At 37.4% G+C, this 13,591-nt stretch overlaps 1 protein-coding gene across 3 annotated transcripts in view; it reads right to left on the reverse strand.

Moving 5' to 3' along the window:
- Cenpp (centromere protein P) overlaps positions 1-13,591 on the reverse strand; it is a 232,489-nt gene that overhangs the window by 194,500 nt on the left and 24,398 nt on the right. For all 3 annotated transcript variants that reach the window (XR_777587.2, XM_010610582.2, XM_010610581.2), the window contains exon 5: positions 4,465-4,560. Coding sequence is in view for 2 of the 3 variants with exons in the window: in XM_010610582.2 (XP_010608884.1) it covers positions 4,465-4,560 (96 nt within the window). In the remaining variant the exon portion in view is untranslated. The remainder of the gene's footprint in view (positions 1-4,464; positions 4,561-13,591) is intronic.

Raw genomic sequence — 13,591 nt, forward strand, 5'->3', positions numbered from 1 at the left:
AAAAAAAAAAAAAAAAAAAAAAAAAAAAAAAGTAGCAACTCATCACATATTAAGGCATCTTCAATCTTCAATACTATTAACAAACTTTTTTTTACCAGAAACTGGTGGCCAGAAGGCAATGAGCCAATGTTTCAAAATGCTAAAACACAAAAATGATAACACAAGTATCCTGTAGTCTACAAGCTATCCTTCAGAAGTGAGGGAGAAATGATGACATTTCCAAGTAAACAAAGGTTGAGGAATTTCATTTACCACTAGGCCTGCCCAGAAACAAATACAGAGAAATGTTGGGGGAATAATGCTGAGGAAAAAAGTCTGTGCAAGTTTAGTCAGATGCAATTTTTTTCTGAATATTTTTTAACTGTGCTGAATGTGCAGACGAATGTGCAGCTGACAACCTAGCAATATGGAGGGCCAAATATATTATTATAACTTTTGTTTGTGACTCTACACAGTTTTCTACATAATTTAAGAGATTTATGAATTTGAAAGAATTATTATTTTATTTTGGGGCACACAGTGTTATAAATATGTGATTTTGTGTCATCAACAATTGAAAGAATTGGAGACAGAGCTGAAAAGGAACAGTTTTTCTGTTACCGAAGTTAACTTGGCTTAATTTTAAATTACAGTGCTATAGCTTTAGGATGTTGAAATCTAATCCCTGTGATAGTCATAAAGAAAAATACCCACAAAATGTACACAAAATGAAATGAGAAAGGAATTTAAATATTTTCATACAAAATGATCATATAAACCCAAAAGAGGAGAGTAATCAAGAGGCAGAAAGACATATAAGACATAGAAAAGGTCATGTCTTGTATTTAGCTGTTCCTCCAAAGCCTCATGTGGATGAGGTGGCTGAATCTAGATGTGTGACGCTGGGATTAAGGGCCTGTGATTACTAAACCACTACATGTGAGTGACTGGTTTGGCACCACCCTGGTCCCAGTAGTGTGGGTGGAATAAAAGAGGCAGAAAGACACTTTTAAGGTCTCTTGTTGCTTTTGCTTTCTTCCATCGCATTAACTGTTGCCCCTGTGCCACTCTTCCTCGGAGCCAGCCAAATAAACCTTTCCCCTTTTAACTCTGGGTGTCAGATATTTTGTCTCAGCAATGAGAGAAAAGTAACCAACATGGAAAATAAATAGCAAAATGAGATTTCCAAGAAGTGCATAAATATATGAAGCAAAAACTGACAGATTTGAAGGGAGAAACAGACAGATCAATAAGAATTTTTGAAGACTTTAATATCCTACTCCCAAGAATGGAAAGAACAGCCAGAAAGCAGAAAATAGAGAATGTAATACAATAAATCAACTAGATTTAAAAGATATGAAACACCCTACCCTAAAGGCTGCTGCTGTACGAATAAGAATGGCAATTCCTCAAAAACAATTACATTTCTTGGAATATACCCCAAAGATCTGAAAGCAGGATTTCTTTTTTGGGGGGTACCAGGGATTGAACTTGGGTCCTTGTGCTTGCGAGGTAGGCGGCAGAAGCACTGAGCTAAATCCCTGACCCTGAAGGCAGGATTTCAAAGAGATACTTGTATAGTCATGTTGATTACAGCCTTATTCGCAGTAGTCAGAATGTGGAAGCAATCCACTGAACAGAGGATATATGTATATACATACAGTACATATATAACAATGCATTGTGCATTTCCAAAGGACTGAAAATCCTAGGATATTCAAAGTTTATGCCGTAAAGAAATATATGAGGAGACAGAGGTTTTTAATGTGATGCAAACATCACACAATATATACATGTATACATGTGTATATTGAAACATGTTACCCCATTAATATATAAAAATTTTGGCTTTAGGTATTAGATTAAAATTTTAATTTAAACAGGGGCCAGAGATTTAGCTCAGTGGTTCTACCACCTGCCTCACAAGCACAAAGTCCTGAGCTTGATCCCTGGTACTAAAAAAAAATTCTTTTTCTAATTTGAATACAAAATATTATGTTAAATTGATAGAAAGAACTTTGGTAAATAGTGTGAAACCTACAAAATGTTAAGAAAATATAGAATAACTGCTGTCTTTCACTTCTGTAATTTGCTTTGCTTTGTTTGTTAGGACAAAAATATCAGAGGTTTCACCATTAAAGCTTTAAGGCATGTAGCCCCAGTTTAAAATGTTATAAGATTAACAAATGCCAGAGGTGCTTAGCCACATCCCAGAGTGAGACCAGATATTCAAACTGAGATAACAATTGCCATGCCCTAAGTCCTAAACTTTCTTACCAGTCCTGATTTCCTAACCCTGACACTCTTGTAAGCTAGGATAGTTAAAAATAAACATCCTAAAAATAATTCTACATTTGGGTTAAAATTGAACTGTCTTGTGACCATTATTTGTGATGGGAACTGAGAGAACTGGGATGTTTTTTCGAACTACCTAACATGAGGTCATGATTGTAAAACTCCTATAAAAGGCAGACTGTAACCCAGCCCAGGGCTGGTCATTTAGCACAGCCCTTGGTGCAGGCTGACCCTTTGCTAGCAAAGTAAACGTTCTTTTGGTTTTACCCACTCTTACATCTCTGTGTATCATTTACCAGTTTCTTCCCCAACAAAGTGAACTCAGTCAAAAGAGGCAAATAATTTTTATTCCACTTCTATGATGTACTTAATGTACTCAAAAATCAAACACATAGAGATTAGAATGGTGGTTGCCAGAGGCGGGAAGTAGGAGAAAGGGAAAGTTACTCTTTAATGAGCACAGAGTTTCAGTTTCATACAAAACTTACACAAATGCAGAGTGGTTATGGTTATGCAATAACATGAATGTATTTAATACTCCAAACATTTAAATATGGTAAAGTGATGGCAAATTTTATGTTATGAAGATTTACCAGGTAAAAAGAAAATATGGCTGGGGTGTAGTTCAGTGGCAGGTACATGCTAAGCATGCAGGAAGCCCCAGGTTCAAGCCCCAGGACAACAACAAAAACAAGTAAGTAGGGCTGGGGATTTTAGCTCAGTGGCACCACATCTGCCTCACAAGTGCAAGGTCCTGAGTTCAATCCCTGGTAATGGGGAGGGAGATTAAAAGTAAAGGTAAACAAAATTTCAATAATTCAAAAGAAGTCCAGACAGGTGAACAGAGGAAAAAACACAAAGGGAAACATGTAGATAACAAAGAAAATACTGAAACAGCTGAACTAACACATAGCTACAAAAGCATGTTTCATGAAGAATATTAGATATTATTTAAACTTGGTCCAATATCTATTAAAAATACTTTTTAATGTCTGAGAAAATCACTTTCCAGAGTACAGTCCTTTAAAAAGCAGCACTTTCATCAACAGAGCCTTCGGGCCAAAGTAACATGATATTTCATTTTCTATCAGACAAGGGAGCAAAACAGATCTCTTTATAATGTGACAAGGGAGGGACCAAGAAAATCATCGTATAAATTATAATATCCAAAGTTTACACAGAGACATGCACACAAACATGCATGCACGCATGCATGCACGCACACACATACACACACACACACCTAGAGAAAGGAAAGTATTTTTTTTTAAAAAAGAACTTTAAAAGTGGAGCATGTCACAATTTTTTTATGTTTCCCCTCAATTATTTTCCACAGAGAGTTCTGTTATTATAGCACATACAGTTTTCCATTATAGAAAGAAATTGTGTGTGTGTTGGCTCTGAAAACTATAAGAGTGATTGCAATTTATCTATTTTTCCTAAGCAAAATCCAAATCTCACTAAATGTAAAACAGATGTCATGGATTTCTTCCACAAACTGTAGGCACATTTCAATTTCAACTAAAGTAGTCAGAAAACTAATTCCACATGTCTACTTAAATATAAAGCAAAATATAAGTAAATTCTTAGGAATATTAGGTCTAAAATTGGTATGTATCAAAAGTTAAATCACTAAAGTATTATTAGCCACTCATACATTGTTGGTGGGAATAACATGGTAGTTCTAAAATACAGTTGGCAGTTTATTATAAATTTAAATATACCCAGGTCACACAACTCAGCAATTCCACTTCTAATTACTTCTCTTAAAGAACAGAAAATTTACACTCACATAAAAACCTGTAATGAATGTTTATAGCAGAAACATATGCATGTATGTGTACGTGCTCATAGTAATCCCATATGCACAGGGAAGGCCCTCAGTGATGCCTGAAACTGCAAATAGTAGCAAATCCTCTATATACTATGATTTTCCCATACATACATAACTAGGACAAAGTTAAATTTAAAAATTAGGTAAAATAAAAGATTAGCAACAAAATCTAGTAATAAAATAGAATGACTTTAACAATATACTATAATAAGAATTAAATGAATATAGTGTCTCTCTCTTGAAAGAAGCAAGACAAATACTAACATTTTTGGACCATAGTTGTGTTACTTTTCTGTCACTGTAACAAAATATCTGACATAAACAACTCAAAGGAGGAACGATTCATTTTGGCTCACGGTTTCAAAGGTTTTAGTCCATGGTCAGCTGGTTCCATTTCTTTGGGGCTATTGCAAGTCAGAAGCACCATGGCAGAAGGGCATGCCAGAGGAAAGCTGCTTGTGTTGCAGAAGTTAGGAAGCAGAGAGAGGGCAAAAGAAACAGAAGAAAGCGGGGATGAGATACAGTAACCAACATCAACATAGCCTATGATCCACTTTTCTACTAGGCTCTATCTCCTCTCCCCATTACCTCCCAATAATGCCATCAAATTATTATCTCATCAGTAGATTAATCCACTTATAAAGTGGATTACCAATCAGCAACCAAGTCTTTCACACAATGAGTCTCTGGGAGGACATACTGGATACCAACTATAACAATTGGTAACTGAAACTGCACAAAGCAAAACTGCAACTAAAGAGGTACTACTGTATAGACATATGTATATACACAGAGATAATAGCCTATATTATATATTACGTGTCATATATATATATATATATATATATATGTACAGCTTGCTATATGTACCAAAAACTAAAAATATCCTTCAACTGATGAATGAAATACATACTACATCCATACAGTGGAACATTATTAAATACTATTCAGAAATGAAAAGATTAGAGTAGGTTTTGCCAGGGGTTAAGAGTGGGATAAGAGCCATGTGTAGTGACACATGCCAGTAATCCGAGCAACTGGGAGGCTGAGGCAGAAGGACCAAACCTTTGAAGCCACCTTGAGCTAGAAAGTTCAAGACCAGTCTGAGCTCCATAGCAAGATCTTGTCTTAAACAAACAAAAAGGGTGGGATACCACTGTAGAGAGAGTTGGAGACAGCGGCACTCACCTATAGTCCCAACTACTTGGGAGAGTGGGGCAGGAGGGTCACTCGAGTTTAAGGCCAGCCTAGGTAACATTAGGAGACCCTATTTAAAAAATTGAAAAAGCTAAATCAAACAAAAACAGAAGAATTGCAGAGGGCCTAACTACAAAAAGATAGCATAGCTGGGCATGGTGGTGCATGCCTGTAATCCCAGCACTCAGGATGCTGAGGCAGAAGGATTGCTGCAAGTTCCAGTCTAGACTACATAGTGAGTTTAGGGACAGCCTGAACTACAACACAAGACCCTGACTTAAAAAAAAAAAAAAAAAAGAAGCATGAAAGTTTGTGTGGGTGAAACATTTCAGTATCTTTTTTATGGGAGCCAGTACCAAAATTCATACATATGTTAAAAATCAGACTGCACACCAAAAAATTCCAACTTAACTAGGTTTTAATATCTTTTAAAATGACAAGATAGGCAAAAACTGGAAATTATTCATATATCCATAAAAATATAGAAAAACTATTTTAGGTAAAATATTTTAGATATTCTAAATATTTATCATATTTTATCTAAGTTGCAATATATTCATACAATGACATAACATAATGAAAAAATAAAACTTCATGTGACAATTACTATGACTCATTAAGTTAAAAAAACAAGATGATAAGAGGACCGTATAATACTGAATTTACATAAAGTGCAAAAATAGGCAAAATGAATCTACAGCTTTTGGCATTAGGATGGTGGTCAAACATGATGGAGATAAGGAGTGATGAGAGGTGTGTTTGGGCTGTGGGGAGCTGATTTCACACATGTGCTCTGCCATTTTCTGGCATTCACTGAGCCATATACCTAGGATCTGTGTGCTTTTGTGTATGTAATGATGTTCTGAGAAAAAAAATTTTTTGTTTTTTTTGGTTTTTTGAGACAAGGTCTCACTATGTAGTTGAGACTGACCTGGAACTCACTATGTAGCCCAGGATGGTCTCGAACTCACAGCGATCCTCCTGCCTCAGCCTCCCAAGTGCTGGAATTACAGGGTGCACCATCACGCCTGGCAGTCTGAGAAAGTTTTCTAAAAACTCACAGCTCCTCCTGCCTCAGCCTCCCAAGTGCTGGAATTACAGGGTGCACCATCACGCCTGGCAGTCTGAGAAAGTTTTCTAAATGACAAAAAAATATGCCAGTCAAGTAAGTCCATTAGTCTACAAATACAGAATAAAATCTTTTATTAAAAACTTACTATGCACCAGGCTGGGAAGTGGGGGTAGAGTAGTAAACAACAACAAAAGGCATAATTCCTTTCCCATATGAAGGACAAATTTTATGCATGATACAAATAATTTCAGATAGTTAGAGGCAAACTAAACCTAGAAAAAAATAGAGGAAACCATTTTAGCTCTGGTTAGAAAAGCCAGGGAACTGGGTTTTAATGCCCACACAGGTCAAAAGATAAGACCAATAAGACCAGAGGCCTGTATAAAGCGAAGAGCTGGCAGCACTCTGGATACATGTGTGCTCCTTCAGCTACAACTGTAACGGAAGTTAAACTAGGAAAACTCCACCCTGCAAGCCCAGGGAATGAACACAAAGGCTTGCATACTCGGGGTACAGACTCTCCTAAGGAAAGAAAGGACACCAGTGAGCCAGACTCTCATGTTCTTATGGAAGAAGACTCTCCTTCCAAGTAATAACCACCTTCAGTTTCATCTTCCCTTCCTGCAAGCCAAAGATGTCAAGTTGAATAGATACTGTTTTCCTCTCTGAGCCAAGGTGAGGCTGCTCAGTCTGAAGGTCAGGGCCTTAGAGAGATTACTTGATTAGACTGAAAGTACCATGACAGGAAGTTCTGTGTGATAGTGCTGGACTGTTAGTGTTTTGACAGTGTACTGGGAAAGTGAGCATCTATAACTGTAGAAGAAAGGTGAGTATTGGAAGCATCACCACAGCTCTATACAGCTTTCTAGAATCTCCAAGAAATCAGAGCTCACTAATGGCTCAGGAGATGTGGTAAGAAGATACAGAAGCGTGTGCCCTTTGGTCACCTGACCCAGACAGCAGCAGGACCAAGATGTGGACTGGCTGCTGCGGACCCATTTGATGTGTCTGAAATTGATATTATTTCCCAATGTTTATGATAAGAGTTTATTTAAGAACTTGTCGTTTTAGGAAGGAATTATTCTGGGCCAAAGAATAAAGGATGTTAGTTGAAAAAAAAAATTAGGGCTGCAGGGCATGGTGGCGCACTCCACAATAGGCTGAGGAAAGAGGATCACCATGGTTCAAGGCCAGCCCAGGCTACATAGTGAGTTTGAGGCCAGCCTGAACTACATAGCAAGACCCAGTCTCAAGGAAAAAAAAAAGGGGGGCTAAACACTATGAAATGAGCATAAAGACAAAATATATAGAAAGCAAATAGAAATTTGATCTAAAAAATAAAATAACCAAATTACAAAGTTTACTTTATAGGTTCAGTTGCAGAATAAAAAGTCAATGAATCACTTCTTGCTTGGCCTTTTGTCTAAGATCAAGTGTAAAAGTCAATGAAAGTCAAATGTGGTGGTATATGCCTATAATCCTAGCACCTTGGAGGCTGTGGCAGGAAGATTGCAAGTGCAAATCCTGTCTGGCCAATTTAGCAATACACTGTCTCAAAATAAAAAATAAAAAGGGCTGAGTATGTAGCTTAGTGGGAGGGTCCTTGACTCAACTCCCAGAAAAACAAGGACAACAACAAAAAAGTCAATGAACTTGTAAACAGATTAAAAGAAACAGTCCAACTCAATAAGAGAGAAAGAGTAGACTGAAAGAAATTAATAGAGCCTCAAGGACATGTGATACAATACCAAAAGGCCCAGCACATTCATTAGAGACCCAGAGTCAGAGGAGAAAAATGTAAAGAAAAAAAAAATATTCAATATGGATTAAGGTTGTATAATAACTAAATTGGTTCAGCATAGTTCCGGATGTAGCTAATGGAAGCCCCAACCTGGGTTTGGCACCAATCAACAGGCTGATAGCCTGGATGGAATATAACCGGAAAGATGGAAGGCCAGCTATGCCGCCTCCTGCCTGCCATGCCTCAGACTCCTCTGCCACGCACCCCTCCGAGCCAGACTATGAACCAAAACCTCTAGACTGTGAGCTAAAATAAACCTTTCCTCCTCCAACCTGTGCGTGGTGGGTAACAATCAGAAAGTAACTGAGACACAATCCAACCATACCAACAAATATGTTAAAGGTAAATGAGAAAGAAACACAAATGTAAAATTACAAAAATTTCCCCAAATTTGAAAGACAGTCCAGTTTTTAGACATACTAAAACCATCAGGAAAAAATAGTGAAAGAAAGAAAATAAGCCAGCACACTCTTTTATTTTCTTTTGTGGTATTGGAGATTGAATCCAGGAGTACTGAGCTACATTTCCAGCCTCTTTATTTTCAGATACTATAGTCTCTTATTAAATTGCCGAGGCTGACCTCACTTGTGGTCCTCATGCCTCAAGCTCCAAAGCAGATGGGATTACAGGTGTGCACCACCATGCCCATCTAAGCAAACTTTTTTAAAGGATAACATACTAAATATTTTAGGCTTAACATCCATATGGTTTCTGTGACAATGACTCCACTTTCTCCTTCCAGCATGAAAGCCACTATGGGCAATATGTAAAGGAATGGACACAAATATGCATTTAAATAAAAATTTTTTTTTGGCAGTACTGAGGATTGAACTCAGGACCTTGTGCCTGTGAGGCAGGCATGGTGCCACTGAGCTAAATCCCCACCCAATAAAACATTTCTTATAAACATAAGCAGCTAACCTGTGAGTCGCAATTTGCCCATCCCTACCTGAGTAAAATGAACACATTCACGCAAATCTTTCTACATAAATATTGATGGCAGCTCTATTTCGCAATAGCAAAAAATCAAAAATGACTCAAATATCCAATGAAATGGTAAATAAGTAAACTATTGTATACCCATTTAATGAAATCTCAAAGGCACTATCCTGAACGAAGTAATCCAGACTAAAATGTATATACGATTGCACACTATGTGGAAAAGGCAATACTCTGCGGATTAGGAAATAGAACAACAGCTGCCAGGGAATGGGAGGAGGGTTCATAGCTACAAAGGGCATCACAGACATTAGGGCGTCTTTTTGGCATAATAGAAATTGTTCCTGGGCTGGGGGTTTGGCTCAGTGGTTCCACTGTCTCTCTCACAAGTGCAAGGACTGGAGTTCGATCCCTGGTACCAAAACAAACAAACAAAAATAAAACCTCACTAGATGGGATTTTAATAACAGATTAGTCACTAAATGAAAAAAATTACTGAAAGTATAGATCTGAAGAATAATCAGGAATAAGAATAAAAACAGAAAGAGAAAATACGAAGAGAGAATAAGAATGAACACACATCCCAACAGAATGAAAATCAAGAGCAAATCAGAAGAGTTCCACTGTCAACTTAAGGACATAAAATATCGCATGCTCATTCTCAATCTAACAGGCAAAATATAAATAACCCATAATAATCATAGCCTTCAATTTTTTTAGTTTATTATATAATTTTTACATTTCTTGTGGGAAGTTGGTCGTGCACATAACACATCTTCTTTTTTTCAACCCTCTTCCCTTCCTTCCTTCCCCACTCCACCTATCTCTTCATCCCCTTTCCTTTTTTTTTTTTTTTGGTACTGGGGATTGAACTTGGGTCCTTGTGCTTGTGAGGCAGGTGGCAGAACCACTGAGCTAAATCCCTGGCCCCCCTTCCTTTTTGAAAATGAATGTTTGCAGTACATAATGTTTACATTCATTGTGTAGAGTTGGTACATACACCTAACACACCCTGATTCCTTTTTTTTAATCCCTTAATTGCTTCCCTCTGTCCCACTCCATCTCTTGATCCTCTTTCCCCTTAAGAACGATCTATCTCCTTAGTTCCTATTATCTATTCTTTATTTTTATTCTGGGCTTCTCATATAAGAGAAATAAAATGATATTTAAGCTTAAATTCTGGTTTAGTTCACTTAACATTATAGTCTCAAGGTGCATCGAAAGATTGAACTTGGGTTTGTGCTTGTGAGGCAGGTGGCAGAACCACTGAGCTAAATCCCTGGCCCCCCTTCCTTTTTGAAAATGAATGTTTGCAGTACATAATGTTTACATTCATTGTGTAGAGTTGGTACATACACCTAACACACCCTGATTCCTTTTTTTTAATCCCTTAATTGCTTCCCTCTGTCCCACTCCATCTCTTGATCCTCTTTCCCCTTAAGAACGATCTATCTCCTTAGTTCCTATTATCTATTCTTTATTTTTATTCTGGGCTTCTCATATAAGAGAAATAAAATGATATTTAAGCTTAAATTCTGGTTTAGTTCACTTAACATTATAGTCTCAAGGTGCATCGAAATTCCTACAAATGACTCAAGTTTATCTTTCCTTATGACACCGTAGGTACTATTTGGCATATAAATACATCTTCTTTATCCATTCATCTGTTGATAAACATCTAGGCTGCTTCCAAGATTTAGCTATTATCAATTGTGCGGCTATTGTATAAACATGGGCATGCATGTATCACTGTAATGTGATGCCTTTAACTATTTTTTGCGGGGGGATTACTGGGGATAGAACTCAGGTCCTTGAGCTTGTAAGGCAGGTGGCAGAAACACTGAGCTAAATCCTGGGCCCTTACTTTCCAATTTTTTGAGAAGATACCTAGAAGGGGATTAGCTAGGTCAAATAGAATTACTAGTTTTAGTGTTTCTCAGAATCTCCATAACGATTTCCATAGAGATTATACTAGGTTACATTCCCACCATTAGTGTATGAGGGCTCTTTTTTCCCCATGGCCTCTCCAGTATTTGTAATTATTGTGGTGGTTTTCTTTTCTTTTTTTTTTTTTTTTTTTTTTTTTATACTGGGAATTGAACTTGGGACCTTACACTTATGAAGCAGGTGGCGAAACCACTGAGCTAAATCCCTGGCATTATTTCATTTCTTGATGACGGCCCTTCTTTGTACAGTGAGGTGGAATTTCAGTATTGTTTTAATTTGCATTTCTTTAATGGTCAGAGAGGATCAACATTTCTTCATGCATTTATTGGTCATTTGTACTATTTCTGTGAAGTTTCCATTATTTCGCTTGCTGGTTTTTTGTTTTGTTTTGTTTTGTTTTGCTTTGTTTTTTGGTTTTTTTGAGACAGGGTCTCACTATGTAGTTGAGACTGACCTGGAACTCACTATGTAGCCCAGGCTGGTATCGAACTCACAGTGATCCTCCTGCCTCAGCCTCCTGAGTGCTGGGATTATAGGCGTGTGCCACCACGCCCAGCTCGCTTGTCTATTTTTTTTTTTTCCTTTAGAAAAGCAAAACCTTTAATAGTTTTACAAAAATAAGCCTCTCTGTGAACATGCTGAAGTCTAAGATGTTAGGGGTGTCACGTAGTAAGGTGGAAAATTTTCCTATACAACTTCACAATTGCAGGAAGCATCAGGGACTCAGATGACACAATCTCAGGGAATGAGATTTCTTGCCCATCCCGCCCATCTCCACCACCAATAAAAACATTTAAGAGTTCACATATACCAGACACCAAACACCAGAAACAATGACAGTTGGGCAGGTCAACACAAGAAATTGTCTAGATCTTCATCACTTAGCTGCATGATTCTCAAAATGTAATGTACAGATTAAGATTTACAGAGAACTTTTAACAAATGCTTATTTCTAGACACTGCTCTAGTGTGGCCTCCAAAATCCATTTTCAAGAGTGTGAGACAAGCAACCTACAACTATCCATCCTATCTGTTTAAATTACACTTACTTTGTTCCAGTTTCGTTGATGACCTGAAGCCATTTTGGGTCAATGGCATTTCTCTCATCTAGACCTGCATCACTTACCCTATTGGATCCAGGTCACACTTTATAATCTGGTGTCCAATGTCAATCCTGTGTTCTAACTCCTCCAGCAAGCTTCTTACGGCAACCTGAACATGGGTGCTTAATTAACTATGTCACTTTTCTTTGTTTACTAAGCCTAACACAGTAGGAAGCATACAGTTTTCAATGATGAGTCATCATAAGGACTAAGAAAAAGGCTAGAAATATAAGAAATAAAATGCCATTGGGGGCTCTATAAAGCATTCAGCTTGTGAGTGAATTCAGAGAATGGGCAGTCCAACAAATAGAAACAGGTTTCTATGGATTCTATCACAGACTCTATGTAGAATAATCCATAGAAAATGTAAAACTAGTAAGTATTAGGCACTAAAAAAAAAGTTCATCCTAAATGTATTTACGAACAACTGTAAAGGAAAACAAAGCAAACTAAATATGATTTATGTTCCAAAGAAATTACCTAGTTTAAGGGCTATGATGTGACCTGAGAAGTTTTGGGAGTTTAGACTGTATACACTGTGAGGACTAAACTCCTCAACCATTCTTTGTCTCCTCTCACTAGATATTCAGGTATTTAAGTATACCTCACCCTTACAACTTTTGAGTTTTTCTTTATACCAAGAAGACTTATTGGTTCCTTAAAATTCTGTTTTTGTTTTTTTGAGACAGGGTCTCGCTATGTATTTCAGACTGACCTGGAACTCACTATGTAGCCCAGACTGGTCTCGAACTCACAGCGATCCTCCTGCCTCAGCCTCCCGAATGCTGGGATTACAGGCATGAGCCACCATCCCCAGCAGTTCCTTAAAATTCTGAACCTGCCCCTCCAAGCTGTACATACAATTACCTATAGCATATAGGTAATATACTAGAATGTATCATCTCTCAATGTGTACCAGCTCAAATAAATTTGGAAAACAGTAAGTGAAAGCTGAACAACTCTTAATGAAAGGGCTTCTCAGAGCCCCTAAGGAGTTAATACATATTGAAAAATTCAAGAGTTTTTAATGCCTAAAATTATTTGCCTGTAAAATACTCCCCCCGCCAAGAAATACGGAGCAGAGAAAAGCAATAATAATTACCTCTGCACATATCAGTTCCAATTTCTTATTTGGGCTCACATGTAAATCTTTCTGAACTACCAATATAATCTGGAAAAAAATGTATATACCCACACACAAATGTGTACATATCACCAGGTGCAAGTTCAAGCCAATAATCTAAACTCTAACCCTAAATAACGTAAGCAAACAATAGGCTAAATATAAGCTTTCCTATTTTTTGATTGGGTCTTTTATGTGGGGTAGGTCTAATTTCGGGGGGTTCTTTATATATTCTAGATACAAGTTCTCTGTCAGAGGAGCTGCTGGCAAAAAAATTTTTTTTCCCATTCTGTAGGCATTT

The sequence above is a fragment of the Fukomys damarensis genome, unplaced genomic scaffold, assembly GCF_012274545.1.
Source record: "Fukomys damarensis isolate Sample0158 unplaced genomic scaffold, DMR_v1.0_HiC HiC_scaffold_27, whole genome shotgun sequence".
NCBI classification, from domain to species: Eukaryota; Metazoa; Chordata; class Mammalia; order Rodentia; family Bathyergidae; genus Fukomys; species Fukomys damarensis.